The 19,835-nt window shown below is 38.9% G+C and overlaps 1 protein-coding gene across 1 annotated transcript; it reads left to right on the forward strand.

Moving 5' to 3' along the window:
• Nucleotides 1-13,951: 13,951 nt before the first annotated feature.
• LOC144002522 (GTPase IMAP family member 7-like) lies at nucleotides 13,952-15,101 on the forward strand. Its single transcript, XM_077497824.1, has 2 exons — nucleotides 13,952-13,979; nucleotides 14,055-15,101. The coding sequence occupies exons 1-2, from the start codon at nucleotides 13,952-13,954 to the stop codon at nucleotides 14,786-14,788; spliced, it is 762 nt and encodes a 253-aa protein (XP_077353950.1). The 3' UTR covers nucleotides 14,789-15,101.
• Nucleotides 15,102-19,835: the final 4,734 nt, after the last annotated feature.

Consider the following 19,835-nt stretch of genomic DNA (forward strand, 5'->3'; position numbering starts at 1 on the left):
AGGGAAAGGGAGAGAGAGAGAGAGAGAGAGAGAGAGAGAGAGAGAGAGAGAGAGAGAGAGAGAGAGAGAGAGAGAGAGAGAGGGTGGTGTTCGTGTTAGTTTAGGACACACAACGTAACCCGGGCTGATTGGCAATGGCGGGGAGGCATTTTACAATCATTTTTACGTGCCAGATGCATACAGTACCCCCACACTAACCTCTGAAAATATATTTTTTAAAAACGATCTTACCAATAATTTGTACTTTATGAATGAATGATGTTGTTGTCGTCCTCTCTGCTCGGTCCAACCTCGCTTTCTAATAATGTCATCTTTCTCTCAACTGTTACTATAACAACCTTGTTCTTGGCGCAAATCCATTGCCCAGTGTGTTAAATCAGGTGCAAATTTGCTCCAAGCTGTCAGTTTTGTGGGCGTGTTTGCGCCGGTATAGGATTAGAGCAATATCCTTAGTGAATAGGTGGGTAACTGGGCGCAGACTGCAGGTGCAGTTGTGGTGCAGTATTTTGCGCTATTACCGGACGCAGCGCATTCTTAGTGAATATAACCCACAGTGTTTTGGGGACAAGCTCTCCTTTTTTTGGGAGACGGTTCAGATATGGCACATTTCTCCACTCTGAGGCAATGGGCTGAAAGTTAGCTCCATCCTTAGAATCTCCAAAGGGACTTCATGTGTCTCGTCTCATTCCATCATGTCCATCCTCATTTGATGTTTCACTACCTTCCAGGATTCTTTCCAGTCAGTTGAGAGCTTTGATAACTTGAAGTTGTTCCAGAAGAAGTCTCAAATGCGAAATATCAGTCTTTGGATGATATATCTCCTCAGTTTTTCACCTGATTTTGAGTTGTTTTTAACCATCTATCACAACCTATTCCACTCAGAAACGTCTTTCATTTCTTTGCAGTGTTGAATGCACACATCTGTGTACTTTTTTGAATAAGACAAATATAGCTTTGTTGGGATGCAAGGCTTTCTTTTGGAAGCAGTCCTAATCTTGTTCATGAGAGGGACAAACATTCTTGTAGTTCTCAACAATTCTCATCCTTCCATTTTAGTTGTAGTTCCTTCATTCTCTTGATTTATATCAATTAATGTATCCACTGCAGAATGACAGAACTTGGGAATGTTCAGAAAACTTTCGCGCTTGATGGACTGATGGAAAGTTGCGTCAAATACAAGTGGCAAAGTACTGTACAGATACATGTAGACTTGAACTTTGGGGGATTTCACGCAAGTTGCAAAAATGAAAATAATTAAACAATTACCTTACCAACACTAAAGTGAGTTTGAAACCATAAAAAATGTGCCTTTTCTCCTCATCAAATTGCTATTCAGTGAGTTACAATATTGCTTTCAAATCTGCCAAAATCAGTTTACTATCCAAACTGAATAAAATAAATAGTGAATGAATAATCACATACTTCACGGAATTATTTTATTTCTCATTATTTTTGACTGGACCATTTAGTTAATGAAACGCAAGATAAAGAAATGTTAGGTAGTCAACCTCACCCAACATAAAAGGTCACAGTATACAGTACTTGGTCTTTTGCTTCATGTAGCGTCAAATATGGCCCATATAATATTCAACAAAACATTACAAGTGAAATTACGCTTCTCATCATGTTTTTTTTTTTGTTTGTTTGTTTTTTTTAGCTAAAGATGTAACAAATGTCACCAAATTTTATGATTTAATTCACGCAAAAAAAACTTGTGAAATTGATCTTTTTAACATACAGATTGTGTGCAAATGTAAACAATTAATAATTCTTACGAGGGCAGGGCACTATTCTGGAACCTTTTCTGCTCATAATGCAGTTTATGTTCATAATTTCACTTTCTGATTTCCCAGATGTTCTTCTTCATGGCAGTATTAGAGCCAACCACATGAAGGTTCTTCTCCCTACACATATTGCAACTCCCTGCAAATATCAAGAAAAATGATCATACATTAAGTACAGAATTATACAACCTTACTATTAAATGCATTTCTCTTTTTGCGTATGCGGACAGTAATAGTTTTAGACACGCACTGCTCTCCAGCTATATTGTCACTCTGAGACTCAGCTATCATTACTTACATGCTTAAATGGATGTCCTGGCTAACTATATGACACTGTACAAACAGACATTACGTGAAAGGGCAAAAAAGATTGTGTTGAGTTTAACAACTTGTAAGGGCATGGTACTCAGTGCTGCTTCATTCACCCAGTCTCTCAATGATGAAGTGATGACAACGTGAAAAAAACTGCATATAACCTCCCAAGTCACTTTTTCCTCCCCAAAGATATATTTCATTGCTCTTTAAAGATCTTTGAAGATGCCATGTTAATGGCTGAACAGTCACGTGATGATGTATGCCACCTTCTACCCGGGGTTCAATGTACATATTGATCCATCCCCATTTTTGTTACTTCGTCCTTCAGGTGCCGTAACTTGTTCAATTATTAGCCAAAAGCACCTCTGTAACTCTATTATGAGCTATCTTATCAGTGTTTTTCAAATGAATGTAGTCTCTTGCCTTTCTGCTGCAGTGATCCTATTGAATTTGAATTTTCATCATTCATACTCATGATATTTTGCTGTTTATTGTTAGTTTACTCCTACAATAGAGAGTGTTTCTGTGCTATAAGTGTTAGGGCTGTAACGATAAGGGAAATATTGTGATATTAAAACTTCCACAATACCGTCGTCGTCATGTTCACAATATTTAAAAGGAACACATCTATTTAAAAAGTCAGGTTGATTTCCATTTGTGCAGTTCTAGCACCCTCTAGTGGCTAGTTTATTAGTGCAATTTAATTTTCATTCGTGATGTTTTGGCCTTCTATGTTTAAAATCTATGCTGATTGTCAGATGAAGGGGAACCTGATTTGCTTGTGAAGTGATCAATGTGTGCTTGCATTAGCAAGTAAGTGCCTCGATATTGTTATTCGAGATTGTAGCTGGTTATTGTGCTTTTTTTTTAGTATGAGCTCTTGACAATATTGTGATAATTATCGCATCCTGACCTTCATATCGTGATAATATTGTATTGTGATGTTTGAAAATCATTACATCCCTACATAAGTGTCCATGTATGGATATGTCCGCCATATTTGCAGTTTTTTGACATCTTGTTTGTCACATGACTTATCATCATGTGACTAGTTTGTACTTAAGCACACCAGCTGGTGGATTTTTTTAATGCTCGTATTGTGTACATGAAGAAGGGAACGTGCAGTTTCATTTTTCAGTAACGCGGCTGTAGTGATTTAAAATTCAATTTTCTGCATTGGGCAGCTTTAATGAAAGAATAAATTAATGTTAATATTTTCATTTTAAAACTTTAAAACATGAAACATAATTTTCAGGGTTAGAGTTGGAGGCTTATGGTGAGGCTTCTCATTTCTAAAGATGTCAAGAGGACATAGTACAGAAACATACCGTATTTTCACGACTATAAGGCGCACCGCATTATAAGGCGCACCTTCAATGAATGACATATTTTTGAAACTTTTTCCATATATAAGGCACTACAGTAGAGGCTGTGGTTACGTTATGCATCCATTAGATGGTGCTGCGCTAAAGGGAATGTCAACAAAACAGTCAGATAGGTCAGCCAAACTTTATCAATAGATTACAAACCAGCTTTCTGACAACTCCATTCACTCCCAAAATGAATAAACAGCCGTTTTATTATTTTCCCTGAGGTAAAGTATTAGTATTAGCTAGCGATCCAAGATGGCGGGATCTTCTGTGCATGCGTTTCACCGATCGTGCAGGGTCACCGATAGCGTCTTGACAGCGAGACCTGTTGCGGCTCAATATTGATCCATATATAAGGCGCACTGGATTATAAGGCGCATGGTCAGCTTTTCAAAAAATTGAAGGCTTTTAGGTTGCCCTTATAGTCGTGAAAATACGGTACTTTGTACAACCTGAGCGCAAACATTATAAAAAAACAAAAACAAAGTTACATTGAAAAACAAAATAGTTCTACTCATATTATTGAAATGATACAATTGTGTTGAATTTTATGGTGACAACTGACAATAAACAAGTGGTTTAAACAAGTTCAGTAATATGAGAAATTTTGAGCAGGAAGCTCAAATGTATTGAATGGTTATTGTGAGACCAGTTTGACAAAGCTCTGATCTACGAGAGCAACAGAGAGAGAGAGAGAGAGAGAGAGAGAGAGAGAGAGAGAGAGAGAGAGAGAGAGAGAGAGATGGGCCAGCGTATATCTCACCATACAGATAAAGGTGGCCTGCAGTGTTTAGAGGAGCAGACAGATGAATGAAAGCGAAAAATCAGTGTATCATCAAGTAGCTGGTAGATCCCTTTGTCCTAATCTTGTCAGCTAGTTAATGTAAATCAACTGCAGAGGTTTTCCTCAGTCTTTAAATGGTCCGAGTCTAGTTTAGTCGGCTTCAGAATCTTGGGGAAGACTGCTGACTTGATGTTTGTGCAGAACACCATACCTGACGCCCTCAATAAGGAGAAAAGGTCTCAAAAAGAAATTGAAAAAGAAGCTGGATGCTCACAGAGTGCTGTGCCAAAGTGGCCGGAAAAGTGACAAGGGTGGAGATGATGTCAAGCAACAGTGATTCAAAAAGCTGCACTGAGTTCGGACATGCAGCTAATGTAAGGAGATGATACTTGTGAGTTTTTTTGAGTGTAGTATGGAGAGCGTGGATAGGGTGAATGAGGGTGATATGCTGTAAATGTGGTTGGATGCGAGGGGTGGGGTACTGAGAAGGAAGAACAAGGTGCAGCAGATAAGGGGTTAGGAAAGCATCTCATATGTGGATGTGGTAAAGATAAGATGAAGGGACACACAAAAGAAAGAGATAGTCAGAGCAACCGACCTTTAGCAAACCACACCCCCAAAAGGCCAAGGTCTGTCAAGCTTGTATTGAAACATACAAGTGCTCCATTCAATTCCATTTGTAAAACCAATTCACAAAACTTTTGTCAGCTTCAATAAAACCATACCAAACAAAGTTTCAACAAGCTGTGGACCTCCAACAAGCAAACTAGTGAAGCGATATGCCCATAGATTGTGTAAATCGTATGTATCCACAAAAGTGGAGCGATGTCTTCAATGGACAACCCCAGGTTGTGCGAAAGAGTAACTAAAAACTCGGCATGTCTCCAGGATTTTTTGTCTCTGGCTAAAAGGAAGAATATAATTAGGGCCTGAGCGACAGCTGCAAAGTCCTTATTGTTTCTGTAGGAATTCTACTTCTTCTTGATTCTTCTCTGCAAACAGTCACGTTTTTGAGACACTAAACATGAACAAAAAGTCCAGGCCTGGCATAGATTTGAATGTTCTCATTCACAACTACAAAAATATGGGCTTCTGGCGCCCTCTACAGATGTTTAAAGGAGCCCTATTCTGATAAGTTTAACCTAGCTACGAAAATTGGGAGTCTCGTCTGTCACCCTCAGACGTATAAAACAGTCTGGTAGCCATGATACCCTAAAATGTACAGGAAGGAACTATGAGACTATCAGAATCTACAACTGTGGCACTGTGTAAATGTATTACAGTTCATAGATGGGCGAGGGTGATAAGATATGAAGAATAAAGTAGAGTTGTGAGGATATACTTTACAAGTAGATAGATACTGAATGCATGGCAGCTGTGCGCTGCGCTTAAAAAAACGTGAACAAAAAATGTATAAAAGAAACAAACAAACCAAACCAGTCAGGTAGCACACCTAGCGATATCTTTTTTTTTTTTTCCGCATAGCACTGATTACAGTACAACAATTCAAAGGGTGGGGGCAGAGGGCCCAGGATCGCCACTGCGTTGTCCTTGGTCGAGTATGGCTTGAATCTCATAGATTCTCTGCAATATTTCCCCGTAAAGTGCAACATGCCTGTCAAGATTCAGCTTCTGGATTGAAGAAGCAATCCCCTTCACACTCCCAGCTGTTTTACCTGAAACCTGGAACCTACCAAAAGAAAGATTAAAGTCTCTTTTTTCTAATCAGGAAAAAAACCCATATATTTCTATCTATTTTTGTTTTTGCAGCAATTAGCATTAGAATGTAGCTAAGTTTCATCATTATTCACAAATCTGATGCAACGCACAAAACAAAAACAATGAGGTCATACAGGATCCACCTATAGTTCATATTCAAACGATACCAACACTAGGACTAAGACAAGGTGGAGGAACTTGTAAACAGTTCAAAATGGCAGCCGGTGTTAGGACAAACCCATCAGGCCGTCATTTAAATGGTGTCAATTGTGTGCTGACTCCCATTTGACATGAGCTTGAAAGTGATTGGTTAAATCTGAACACAGCCATATCCCAGTTGTAAGAGGGTGTGAATACTTGTTCAACCATATTACTTCAGTCATTTATTTTGTACTTCCATCCATCCATCCATCCATCCATCCATCCATCCATCCATCCATCCATCCATCCATCCATCCATCCATCCATCCATTTTCTTACCCGCTTATTCTCACAAGGGTCGCAGGGGGTGCTGCAGCCTATCCCAGCTGGCTTCGGGCAGTAGGCGGGGTACACCCTGAACTGGTTGCCAGCCAATTGCAGTTATTTTTACTTCCCCTCTTTAAAATGTTTTTTTTTCCACTTGCGTTGAACAGGTTACAGACCACACTGATGTTGAAAAAAGTTTCAAATTGTCTTACCATGGCACATTGCTATGCGACGTGATTATCTAAAGTGTGTGGCATGTACTCTATGTCCACATTAGTTGTCATTAATGTGATTTGTTGACTTTTTCAAGATAGGTGACCAATGAGAGAAAAGGGGCATTTAAAATGTTGAAGTTGGAGAAAAACAAACCGTAATGTGACCCAGCATCCTGCATGGCATGGCGTTTGAGGAATCAAATTGCACCACAAAGCTGTGTGTGTCATTGTTTGCCCATATCTCCAGAATGTACGGTAGGTACTGACTTGAATTTTATAAATGAGGCTGAGGGGTTTCAGAATGACTTTGCAGCTTTTCTCAAACCTAAAATAAATGTAATCATACTATCTCGGTCAATTCTCTCAGCCATTTCTAGAGAAAGCACACTTGATTTGTTTACATTGCTGACCACAAATGAGTCATTTTTGCCCCAAGCGAGCATTTCCCCCCCCAATTTCATTCCCCCCAACACCCCCGCCTAGACACGCCATTGTATCCAAAGTCTATTGCATAGTGAGTGCAATGAGTGGTTAATTAATTATTAATAAGAAACATTTCTTTGAACATCATGCCAGGCATAGCATTTAAATGTTCGTTCCACTAGATGGCAGTGTTGACATTTGATTGAGTCATGTCTTCCTGCAAGTAGCCCATAACAATTTTGTGGCGTTAAACAGGGCCAGATTTCACACTGGATACGTACATGTTAGTAAATTATGTTTATATCATCGTTATTTCAGTATTTATACTTTTTGTGACTTCATTCATACTTATGTGAAATGGTTGCCATGGAACAATAAAATGAGAAACACTGGCATAGACGGGCGAAAAAAGCTCAATAAAGCAGTGCGCAAAAATGGAGTGACAAAAAGAAGCAAGATGAGATTAATTGTTTGTTAATCAAAGCCAGGAAAAGATAGCGTAGCCTACATCCCGTTAGAGTTGAGCAGTCGCTTGCCAGCTAGCGCCATCACTGAAGTGGCATTAATAATAAACAAATACTGTAAATATAATGACCCAGATCTCCATTTGAAACCTACTCATGTATGGTTCTTCCTTTGAGTTGCCACGGCTGAATATAACAATCATGTGGCGGGACGCCTCATAACCAAATAATTCCTCCAAAGCTTCCATGCTGTTTTCCTCTTCTTCCATACCTTCCTATCTGAAAGACCAGCACGAAGACGTGGGGCCGGGGAGAGATCAACTGAACCTCTCTCTTGGTACTCTTAGGATCTCTAGACCAGTGATTCTTAACCACTGTAAAAAATATTTAGTAAAAAAATAATAATAATAATACAGGCCTACAAGTTTCCTCCTGTAAATATCATTAAAGGGATAGTTGGGATTTTTTGACACGAATCTCTATTTCATCCTCACCTCCAGTGTGTGCGATCATCACTGACTTACCCCTGACAGCGTTCTGTGACATGAGTTCTGGTCCGGTGTTGGACGAGAGGAAAATAGTCCAGCAAGTTGGCTGGGGTCACTGAAATAAAGCGTTTTTCTTCTAAAAACAATTAGTGTTCAAAAGAGTGATACAGCTGTTCGTCTCTGTGTGCCCTGTGATTGGCTGGCAACCAGTCCAGGGTGTCCCCTGCCTACTGCCCAGAGCCAGCTGAGATAGGCGCCAGCAGCCCCCGCGACCCTTGTGAGGAATAAGCGGTCAAGAAAATGGATGGATGTGTGTATATATATATATATATATATATATATATATATATATATATATATATATATATATATATATATATATATATATATATATATATATATATATGTTAAAGAGGAGATTATGGGTTTGATTGAGGATATATTGGATCAATTCCAATTTGCTTGTAGGAATGGCAGAGATGTTGGGGATGCTGTATGCACTCTTTTGAATACTGTACAAGGTCATTTGATGGTATGAAGAATTTTGTTCCTTTTTTTTTTTTAAATTGATTTCTCTTTGACTTTTAATTGCATACAACCTCACGTTTTAGCTTCCAACATAAACATAAAAAAATCAGTCACTAATTTGATGTCGAACTTTTCATTCAGTCATTTTGAAATGTGATTTTGTGGTTCTGGGTTAGGTTTAGTTTTATTAGCTGAGGCTCATGTGGAAGTTGCATTTTTTTTTGCCCAGTGATTGCCTGGGTTTCCCCCAGGTTTCCTACATCAGTTTTAAAACATGTATGGCAGGTAAACAGAAGACTCTATTCTGAGTTATGGTGTGACATTGAGGGCTTTATTTTTGTAGACAATCCATCTGCGTCATAGCAGATTCTGATTTTTTTTTTTTTTTTTTTTTTTTTTAATGAGCATTTTTTTCAGTCAGCGCATAGTTTGACTGTCGATTGATATGTCTGGCAGAGTGACAATTTGATGGTAAAAAGTCGATCTAAAACTTGCCTGGGCAGACCACGCCTAAGTGCCCGCGCAAGTTAGACAGCTCGTCTAACGCATCATACGTACGTCAACAGTGGGCATCAAGCCCTCTGAATCATTGCAGAAATCAGTTCATTGACTGCATATTGTTATTATTACATTTTTGAAACTATCCCACAGTACAGCACACAAATGGTCGGGGGGGCGTCTTCATGTACTTCCGCAATGTGAAGACACTACAGCGTGCCCACCCAGCATTTTTCGGTCGAAAAGACGTCTAAATGGTGCTTAGACGTCTAGGCTAAAAACCGTCTACAAATGGTCTAAAAGTGAAAGTTTTTTAGACGTCTATTAGACGTCTAAGCTTAAACGTCTTTTAGACGGCTAAAAAAGGTCGACAAATGGTCTAAAAATGAAAGTTTAGACATCTACGCCTAGACCTCTCGTGGAATATATTAAATGTAGACATTTGCTACATGTTCACTTTTATACGAAAGTTAAACTCCATTAGACATATAAATGTATGTTAAACATATTCACAACGAACCAATATTAATAGTAAAGCTGTCAAAAATTAATGTTAAATCAGGTTGTCTTTAAAAAAAATAAATAAAATAAAATAAAAAATAAAAAATAAAAAATAAAAATAAAAGACCAAATGGATGTTAACCTGTTAACCGGCGATTCTTACCTTGATGTAGTTCCAGGATGTTATTACGATTCACATCATGTGTTTTTGGACCTTTTAATTAGGTTTCAGTAACACCAATGTGATGCTTATTTTACTACTGGATAACATTAACCAAACTATCCTATTTAAATATAAATGCATATTTTTTTTCTTCAAACATCCAACCATCACAAACATTTGAATGTGAAACCAATATATATTTGATTTATTTATACATTATTAAACATATTACCATAAAACTATACAATATTACTGATATGTTATACATATTTGTTTTCATAATATGGAAATGTGGCTCAAAGTCAGGTAAACAAAATTTCCAAAATAGTTTAAAAATAAAAATAATCAGAACATTTTTTTAGACACCACCTGGCTGGGATCACTGATCTGTATACATACATTTTGAAGTCACGAGGTCACCATATTATTACATCCAAGAAACATTTCTCGGCATACGATCCTATACATTTACAGTATCAAAATTAGACATTTGAGACAGTACTTATAGAAATGTTTATTTTTAAATTTGTTAAACATAAGAAGACTTCAGACATTTCACAACTTGCCTTAAATACATGTATAAATTATATGCTTCATGATGTTTACAGGAGGAAACCTGTATTTTTTTAATTAAAGAATTATAACTGTAATTCAACAAAAGAGGTCTCTTTCAAATATAATATTGGGGGTCTAAGGAACTGAGCCATAAAAGAAAAAAACATCCTGTGGCTTCAACGGCTTGCATGGGGGTGTGTGGGCTATACAGTCATGTATACAGATCAGTGCCTGGGATGCATAAATTAAAACACAGAAGAAAAAAATACACCAATTTCTAATTTCCCAGAACATCATGTTAAAAGTCTCCAGAGTTTTCATGGGCAACTGTCCACTCTCAGCTTTGATTTCTCCCCAAGACTTGGATGGATGGCAATCAGGGTATCCACATCTCTTGTGTCAAACTCTGAGACAAACAAACATAAAAATAACAGAATAACTTTAATTACTATGGATATGACCTTTAAAAATAATAATAATAAATATATTTGTTTAATCCTTATGACCTCCTTTCTTTTCTCCATTCGTACACTCTCTTCCTAGCTCTTGAAGAATGAAATAAATGTTAGCTGAAAGTTTTAAACATTTTACAATTACCAAAAAAATCTTTGCCTTTTTACAAAAATGATGTGGTATTCTGTGCTTTTGGATATGTTGACTCCTTGAGATCACACAAGATCCACGGTTCACTATTGGGAGGGGAAGCATCTTAACAGCTGATGTACAATCCATAATCATTATGTTTATTTAAAACATTGTAGCAACTAGCCAACATAAAAGAAATAAAAAGCTAACTAACCCCCTAACACCTTGTGCCAGAAGCACTTATCTTCAAAATTATTTATAAATGAAACAACTAACACGATGTAGCACAAATTGGCAACTTAACTGTGAACAAACTAACACCATGTATATAGCATAAACTGGCAAGCTAATGGCAAGCTAACAAGTTAGCTACTAAGCTAACTTGGTAGCATGCAATCGTTTTACTCACAATCGGACTGATAAATTAAACATTGTAAAACAAAATAACACTTCAATAACGTATCGCTGAGCACTCGCCCATAAGCAGCTCTTCGAGCTGGTTTCGAGAAGCAAGTATTTGTTTTGCAACCGACGTGGACAGTCGACTACAGTTGTTATTCTGTTTGTGTTGACCAGAAGTGTAAGCTTTTTTTAAGCGCGTTGCTGCCACTTAGTGGGGAGGAAGTGTTGACCATCTGCATGCTTGGGACTGCCGCTCACCATTCGTGCGAACCGGCATTTTATTTTATACCAAAACTGTTGTGTGGTTATTTTTGGGACATTATAAGGTATTTAAGTACATTGTCAAGATGTGGTATAAAGAGAGGTTGATATGAGGTCTTGATTTAGACGTACGTCTAAATCTGGTCTAATTATATATAAACCTCCGTAATCGTCCGGATTTGGTCTAAATAGAGTTGAAATGAGAACCTCATTTAGACGTCTAAATCAAGTCTAAATATGAACTACACTTTACATTGATCAATTACTGTTTAAATCGTAGTAATTCAACATTTTGCCATCATTTATACAACCTAATTATTTTTTACGTTTAATAGTTAATATTTCATTGATTAATTGTATCATCTAGATTTGGGCTAAAATATAGACCAATTATAGCCGGGCTAATTTCGGTCTAAAACTTAGACTAGACGTCTAATAGACGTCTATGGCTCAGTGGGTGACTGCTGTGCTGCATTTAAGGAATGAGAAGGGCCCGCTTTGATTGGCTATGGTTGAAGTCGGCTATAACTACTGCCACAGCAGCGGAGCCCATCTCATTCCTCTGCAAAATTACCAATATTGCATGTTATTATCCTTACCCTCACAGGAAGTGCGTACAGTAATGCCCCCTTGAACTTGGAAATTCCACTTAAGGGCGGGGTACCCCGACTTCACTGTCTGACTACAATGTGACATCAATCTACAATGGCGACCCCTTCGGAAACACGCACACCGTGAATGGTAAAACACAATTTACTTGAGTATAAAACTAGATAGCTTCCTTCATTCATAAATATTCAACATAATTCCACGTAACACAATGTACGTGATAGTATGCCGCTTGAGATTATACGGTGAACTACTGAACTGTATGGAATGCTTATGAAATAAGATAGAAACAAATGAAGCAAAATTGTGGGAAGCCAAGTTTCCTGGTGGTCAAAATGAGTTTTGAGGAGCAAAATAAAAAAACAATTTATCACAATCCCCCATTTTAGTTGTTTACTTTCGCCTCAAAAATTTACGGTCGGAACTGGGGAAAAACAGACTTGGATATATATCCGACTTATGACCATCCTAGAATGCAGCATCAAACAATGACCAATTACAGTTCACCTGTTTTTTGAAGCTGAGCTGTGATTGGTTGTTACCTGAGGACCTGGGCAACTGTGATGTCATCTTCAGTCGACAGCAAGTGGCTAATTGGCTGGATTTGGCTGCTTACCTCATATTCTAACACAATATTAACCAGAATATCATATGCCGCTAGACCAGTGGGACTGCAAAGAAGATATTATTGTTAAAAAAACAAAAAACAAAAAAAAAAAACAACTCAATATTAAATGACCATAAACATAGTCATTAGCAGCTGACGGCTCTAGAAGCATTTATTTAAAAAGAAGACGTGTGTCAAGATCACAGACTTACATATGAATGTACTAAGAATGATATTTATTCGCCACTGCGAGAAGTGAAGCCATCGGCGGCCATCTTACGTTGCCATTCACTAAGGCCACCTAACTTGAATACAATTATATCTCCGCAGCGTATTTTCTATGTCTACGGCAAAAATTCCACCGATACGGCTGGCATTTACACAATTAAATGTGCGCTACATGCACATTTCATTGGTAAGAACGCAAATACACGATGTCGGCTATATTTGTTCACCAACTATGGCAACTATACTAGGTCAAAATAGATAGGATGTTCCCAAAAGTTCTTTACGCTGTCTGTTTGGTTTACCCCACCTCAAAAATGCGCTTGATGGCGACTGTCCAGACTCAGTTGCTGCTTATAACACTAGATCTTCGAGGCACATAAATTTGTTTTCAAGTCACAGGAGAAAAGGAAGTCAAAAGAAAAGGATCCTGAAGCCACCTCAAGGTATGTTCGACCAGGATAGTTGGACCAGCCAGCCTGCTGATTCTTCGGACTGATGTTTGTGAGAGTTCACTTCAGTTTGGCACTGACCCACAATGGTCATGCACACACCCACAAACTCACCCCCCCCCCCCCCCCCCCCCCCCACACACACACACACATGCACACACGCACCAGTCACCAGGCTGTAAGATCACGTAATGTTTCTGAGGGATGTTCCAAACAATACAAACATGTGCTTTTGCTGTTGTTTGAGGGATGAGGAATGATATACAGTACTCTCATTTTGAAGAGCCAGTTCAACAAGTTGCTTTAAATATGGGATCAGGTTGTTGTAGACCACAAGGTGCGGAATGCTGAAGAAGGATGCAAACAATACAAACGTGTGCCATTATTGTAACTTGAGGGTGATATAAGAGTGATGTAATTTCGATACTGATCAGGAAGAGCCAGTTCAGCAAGTCACTTTAAAGTTGAGTGTCAACATATTGTCCAACCAGGCTCTATATAAAAGTGAGTTTCTCTGTCAGAGCGTCAGAGCAAGATGGGGGGCCAGTACTCAATTCCTGATGGTGAAGTTGACTTTCGGCACTTTTCTCTCATTTGTGTTATTCTCATAGTGTAACTGAATATATTTCTGCCAACAGGTGATCCCCTGAGAATCGTGTTAATTGGAAAAACCGGAGCTGGAAAGAGTGCCGCTGCTAATACGATTATCGGCAAAGATCTCTTTGCTTCTTCAACTTCAGCACAGTCCGAAACAAAATACTGTGCGGCAGAACGGGTCCAGTGCAAGCGAAAGATTCATGTGGTGGATACCCCCGGGGTTCTGGACACATCTAGTGATCACGAAAGTCTCAAAAGAGAGATTGCGAAATGCATCCAGATGACGTCTCCCGGCCCCCACGCCTTCCTGCTGGTCTTGCAGATAGGCAGGTTTACGGAGGAAGAGGAAAAGAGCGTGGAAGCTTTAGAGAAACTGTTTGGTCCGGAGGCATCCCGCCACATGGTTGTGTTATTTACCCGTGGCGATGAACTAAAAGGAAGAAAAATACAGAACTATATTACAAATGGGCATCCAAAACTCCAAGAGTTGATCAACAGATGTGGAGGCCGCTACCATGTCTTCAACAACAAGGAAAAGAGGAACAGAGCTCAAGTGGTGCAGCTGATTCAGAAGATCGATGACGTAGTGGCGGCAAACGGTGGCCAGTACTTCACCGAAGAGATGTATAAGGAAGCAGAAGAGACGATCCAGAAGCTGAACCTTGACAGACTCGTCACAAACGGGCAACCGTACAACTTCGCTTTCATGAGAGAACTATCGCAAAAAATCAATGAGATGCAACGCACTCTCGCCACGCGACGAGCCGCCATGTAACACGTTAGCTCGTGTCCTTCATGAGCTGACGCACAGTTTAGGCCACATCTATGGGCTTGTTCACTATGTGATCAAATTCTGCAGTATACTAACACGATAAATCATACACATCTATACTAATGACAAACAAATACCACCATAATAATCAGTCCATGTTTTAAATTAATCATGTTTTGTCTTTGTTTGAAATGTCTCATGTATTTGTTTTTAAGAAAATTAATAATGACTTGAAATGGACCATGTTGTTTACAGTTTACCAAATCAAAGCATTATAAGACTCATTTGTTTGTTGTAATAAAGTCTTCACAGCATATTTGTGGTTGTTTGACTTTTTAGTTTTTAGCACATTGTGTGGAAGTTTTGGTGTCATTTTCATTTTGTGGTTGCTCAGAAGGACAAGACAGTGTGCAACACATTTTACAAAAGTGAACCATTGGAAGAATGTTTATGTCAACAAAAAATTAAAAGGGTAATTCTTCAGAAATAAAATTACGTAGGCAAAATCATATTTGAATGTTTACCAAGGCAGAACAGTAACGGTGACTAAGCTGGTAACGTCATCTGAGGTTGGGGAATTCCTCATTAAATTACGCATAAAAATGTGATGAACGTTTATTGCCTGTGGAACCGGTTGTGCAATGTGTTAAAGTTTTCTTTTAAAACACCTGTAATGTGTGATTCAGTAATAATCAAATAATAATGAAGTGGTAGTCTTTATCTGTAGACACAACCAGATTTGAATAAATATGTATTTATATAATTAGATTGTTTGACATTTTTAGTTCAAATTAAACAAGTACTCCACAGTTTCAGACCCTGTGGTAAATAATTAACTGCTAAGATACTATTCATGAATAAATAGTTTGTGATGATTTTCTGAGTAAAGAACACTAACATTTACTTTTCACTGATTATGATGAATCGATTTTATATTTAGTGATTTACATTAAATCAATTTATGGGCGCTCCGAATTGTCCCGAGGTGTGCTTGTGAGTGTGGATGGTTGTTCGTCCCTGTGTGCCCTGCGATTGGCTGGCAACCAGTCCAGGGTATCCCCCGCCTACTGCCCAAAGCCAGCTGAGATCGGCGCCAGCACCCCCCGCGACACTTGTGAGGAATAAGCGGTCAAGAAAATGGATGGATGGATACATTATATCAATTTAATCACGAGAGACCAACTATCAGAAATCTGCAAACTCTTGCTCAGCAATTATTTACATTCTGAAGCCTCTTTAGTGGGCCATCGAAGCCAGTATTTTTCCCATATCACTGTCCAGTTTCTAAGGGACAGAGGCATAATGGGGAGTTGGGTTTCCAATATCAAACAGAATAAAATATATATCTAATTTTTATTTTACGTATTTTTTGCTCCTGTGATTGCCTGGGATTTCCCTGGGTTTCCCCCCACAGTCCAAAAACATGTATGGCAGGTTAACTGAAGACTCTGTTCTGAGTCGAAGGTGTGACATTGAAGAATTTATTTTTGTAGACAGCACATCTGCGTCATTTCGGATTCTGATTTTTTTTAAGTTTATTTATTTATTTATTTATTTATTTATTTATTGTCAGCTCAAAGTTTGCTGCGCGTTTGCCTGTTCGGTATACCAGTTTGGGTGGGCCAGCACAGAAGGCAGTACCACTTGATATACATCTGGCAGAGTGAAAATTTGGTTTAAATACATTTTGCAAATGTATAGTGTCTTAAAACACATGCCTTTGTTAATGTACTTTGTCTTGGAATCAGCCTGTACTCCCTCAAGCGTCTCCAGCTTGTCCAAAATGCTGCTGCTCATCTCCTAACTGGTGCCCGTAAGAGGGAGCACATAACCCCTATCCTCTCTTCACTGGCTGCCCATAAAATTCTGAGCACTTGCACCCCTACGCACATGCCCGGTGCCTCAGGGCAGCAGACCAGACACAATTTGAGGTACCGAGGGCAAAGCGGAGGCTTATGCAAGGCTGACACATGCATGACTTTTTTTGCCACGAGTTTGTCGTGGCAAGTCGTGCCATTTGGGGCACAAACTGGAATATGACTCGACGTGAGCTGTCCGTGAACTATTCGTGGCACTTCGTGACAGTCGTGGCATGGCGCGCAGTGCTCAACAAAACAGGACAGTAATTATCCCCTCTCAGATATGCACTTGGGTAACAAAACAGTATCTCCATCCATCCATCCATCCAATATCCTCGTTCCGTTCAAGGTCACAGGTCAACTGGAGCCTGTCCCCGCTGACTTTGGAGGTGAGGTTACAACTGCTCCCGAGCCAATTACAGAAAGGTGAAGGATGCAAAGGGCAATTCTTTGTAAATAAAACAGTTACAGTCAATAACACAGTCACAAATGTTACTAGTAACGGCAACAAAGTTGTCTTCAAGTTAGAATCAGTCAGCTAAGTTAGTGCACCAGATGTGGCTTCAAAATAAGAGCATTAACAGGAAGTCCTTGTTGCTGTTTTAATCTTGCTGGTTTAACGGCATTTGATAAATGTGCCTTGTTTAGTGTAAAATGTCATCGAATTAAATGCACACTTGCCTATTGGTCCCTTTTTGTCCTTTTGTGCGTTTTATGTTCTCATACTTGTTCAAATAAACCCTCCTCATGCTCTTGTAAGCGCATTCAATTGTAAAATAGATTTTTGATCAAATGCAATATAAATACTAGAGCTGCGAGCAGCTATAAAGGGCCCTCGCAGCCCGGGCCACGTTGGGGTCCTTGCACGTTGGGGTACTTGCACGTTGGGGTACTGGCACGTTGGGGTACTGGCATATTGGAAGCAAAATTTCTTTGAAAATGGCATAATAAACATTTACATGTAGAATATTTTTTTTGCCAGTGTCTGTCAAGCTCAACGGATTTTGGTGATTGTTAAGACCTGCAAAAATCAGCGTCCTTATTTATTTTTAGGCAATGAGTTGCCCTGATTGGTATTTTTTTGTAAAAGTGTATATACACATCATCGCTCGTTGTACTCATTGCACAATGTTTACTTTTATTGTCCAAAGGGGCAATCAAAAATGAATAAAACAAAATGGAAACGTACATACGTTTGGATCGGTGTGAAGCCAGTGAACAATTTGAGTGGTGGAAACTAAAAGAATATTCATAAATGACTTAGTTATCACACTTAGAATGAGTGTACATTTTTTGTACAAAATACCGTATGTGGGGTATTTTTTTTATATAAGCCTCAACGGCTAGGTGGCGCTGTATTTATAACTGAATGTTGTCATAGAGATACCTTCAGGCCTTGATTATAAGCATACATGTCAAGTGTGGGATTTTTTTTGGAGCATGTACCGTGGAGTTATTAAGCATATCCTTCATTCACGATATTGCTTTTAATGTCCATAGAGGCTATCAAAAATAAATAAAAATATATATATGTTTGGATAAGTCTGATGCCAGTGAACATTTTGAGTGGTGGAAACTAAAAGAATATTCATAAATGACTTCGTTATCACACTTAGAATGAGTTTACATTTTTTGTACAAAATACCGTATGTGGGGTATTTTTTTTTCATGCCTCAAGGGCTAGGTGGCGCTGCATATATAACTGAATGTTGTCATAGAGATAGCTTCAGGCCTTGACGATAAACATACATGTCAAGTTTGGGATTTTTTGGAGCATGTACCGGGGAGTTATTAAGCATATCCTTTTTCAGTGCGAAACACAAATTTTGATGCCCCGCCTTCATCATATAGTATTTCGAAAGGTCAAGATTTTTCCCCCTGTCGTTGGCTCAGGTCTTGACATGGTCCAGGTCAAGTCTTAACTCAGTCAGATGAAACGTGTAGGAGAAGTGGGCAAATGTCTGCCCCCTGTGAATGTGCAAAAATCGTCAAAAATGGGACATTCAAAAATTCGTAGGTCACTTACTGTTCATTTTAGCATATGGGTCCAAGAGACTTTTTTGTAGGTCTTGGGCTCCCTCATACACCTAAAAATATTCGTCGTTCTTGCTTAAACGTACAACCGGGGCTGCTTCGTTAAAAACTTCTCGGGGGCGCTATTGAGTCATTTTTGTAAAAATAGCACAATCAACAATAAAATATTGCTCATTTTACCAGGCCAGATGTGTGTGCCAAGTTTCATGAGTTTCTGTGCATGTTTAGACCCTCAAAACTGGCGTTGTTTTCTTGGCGAACAGCGCTTAGCCACACCCACAGCAATTCGCGTAAACTCACAAACTTCGTGTTGTGACATCATGAAGGCCGAAACCCTCATCTGAGCAAATATGAGGTAGGTCCAGTTAACGTGTTTGGAGAAAAACGTAGAAGAAAATTCGTAAGAAAAAAAATTGCCACTAGGTGGCGCTATCAGTTAGATGAAATATAAGTCAGTAGATGTCTTTAGGGCTGGACTCTCATCAAATGTGTGAAATTTTGAGAAGATAGGATCATCTCGGTCAAGTTAATGCAGCTTTTATTTTCACGAAAAATCTTCAGACTTTGCGTCACCGTAGCGGCCACGCCCTTTGGCAAAAAGTTACAATATTCGGTGTGGGGCATGATCAACATCTTAAGGCTTTTCTGACCAATTTTCAAATGGATCCCTTCAACAAGCTCAGCACAGTAGCTAAAAACGTAAAGTATGACATTTATTGTAACCACTAGGTGGCGCTATATGTATAACTGAATTTTATCATATAGATGTTTTCAGGCCGTGACTATTACGTTGCCTGAGAAGTTTGAGATTTTTTGGAGCTTGAACATGGGAGTTATTAAGCATTTGCTCTTTCTGGACAAATGAAATTTTGAAGGCAATATTTGATGCCCCGCCCCCGTCATATAGTATTTCAAAAAGGCAAGATGTTTTGCCCAGTTGTTCTCTCAGGTCTTGAGATGATAAATGCCAAGTTTGAAGTCAATTGGATGAAAAATGTTTGCAAAGGGGGAAAAAGCATGACCACAGTGAATGTGCAAAAATAGGCCAAAATTGGACATTAAAAAATTCATAGCTCACTTCCTGTACATTTTAGCTACATGGTCCCAATAGACTTTTTTGTGCGTCTCGGGGTGCTACACGTGCCTGCCAATTTTTG

Source organism: Festucalex cinctus, chromosome 15 (genome assembly GCF_051991245.1).
Source record: "Festucalex cinctus isolate MCC-2025b chromosome 15, RoL_Fcin_1.0, whole genome shotgun sequence".
Taxonomy (NCBI): domain Eukaryota; kingdom Metazoa; phylum Chordata; class Actinopteri; order Syngnathiformes; family Syngnathidae; genus Festucalex; species Festucalex cinctus.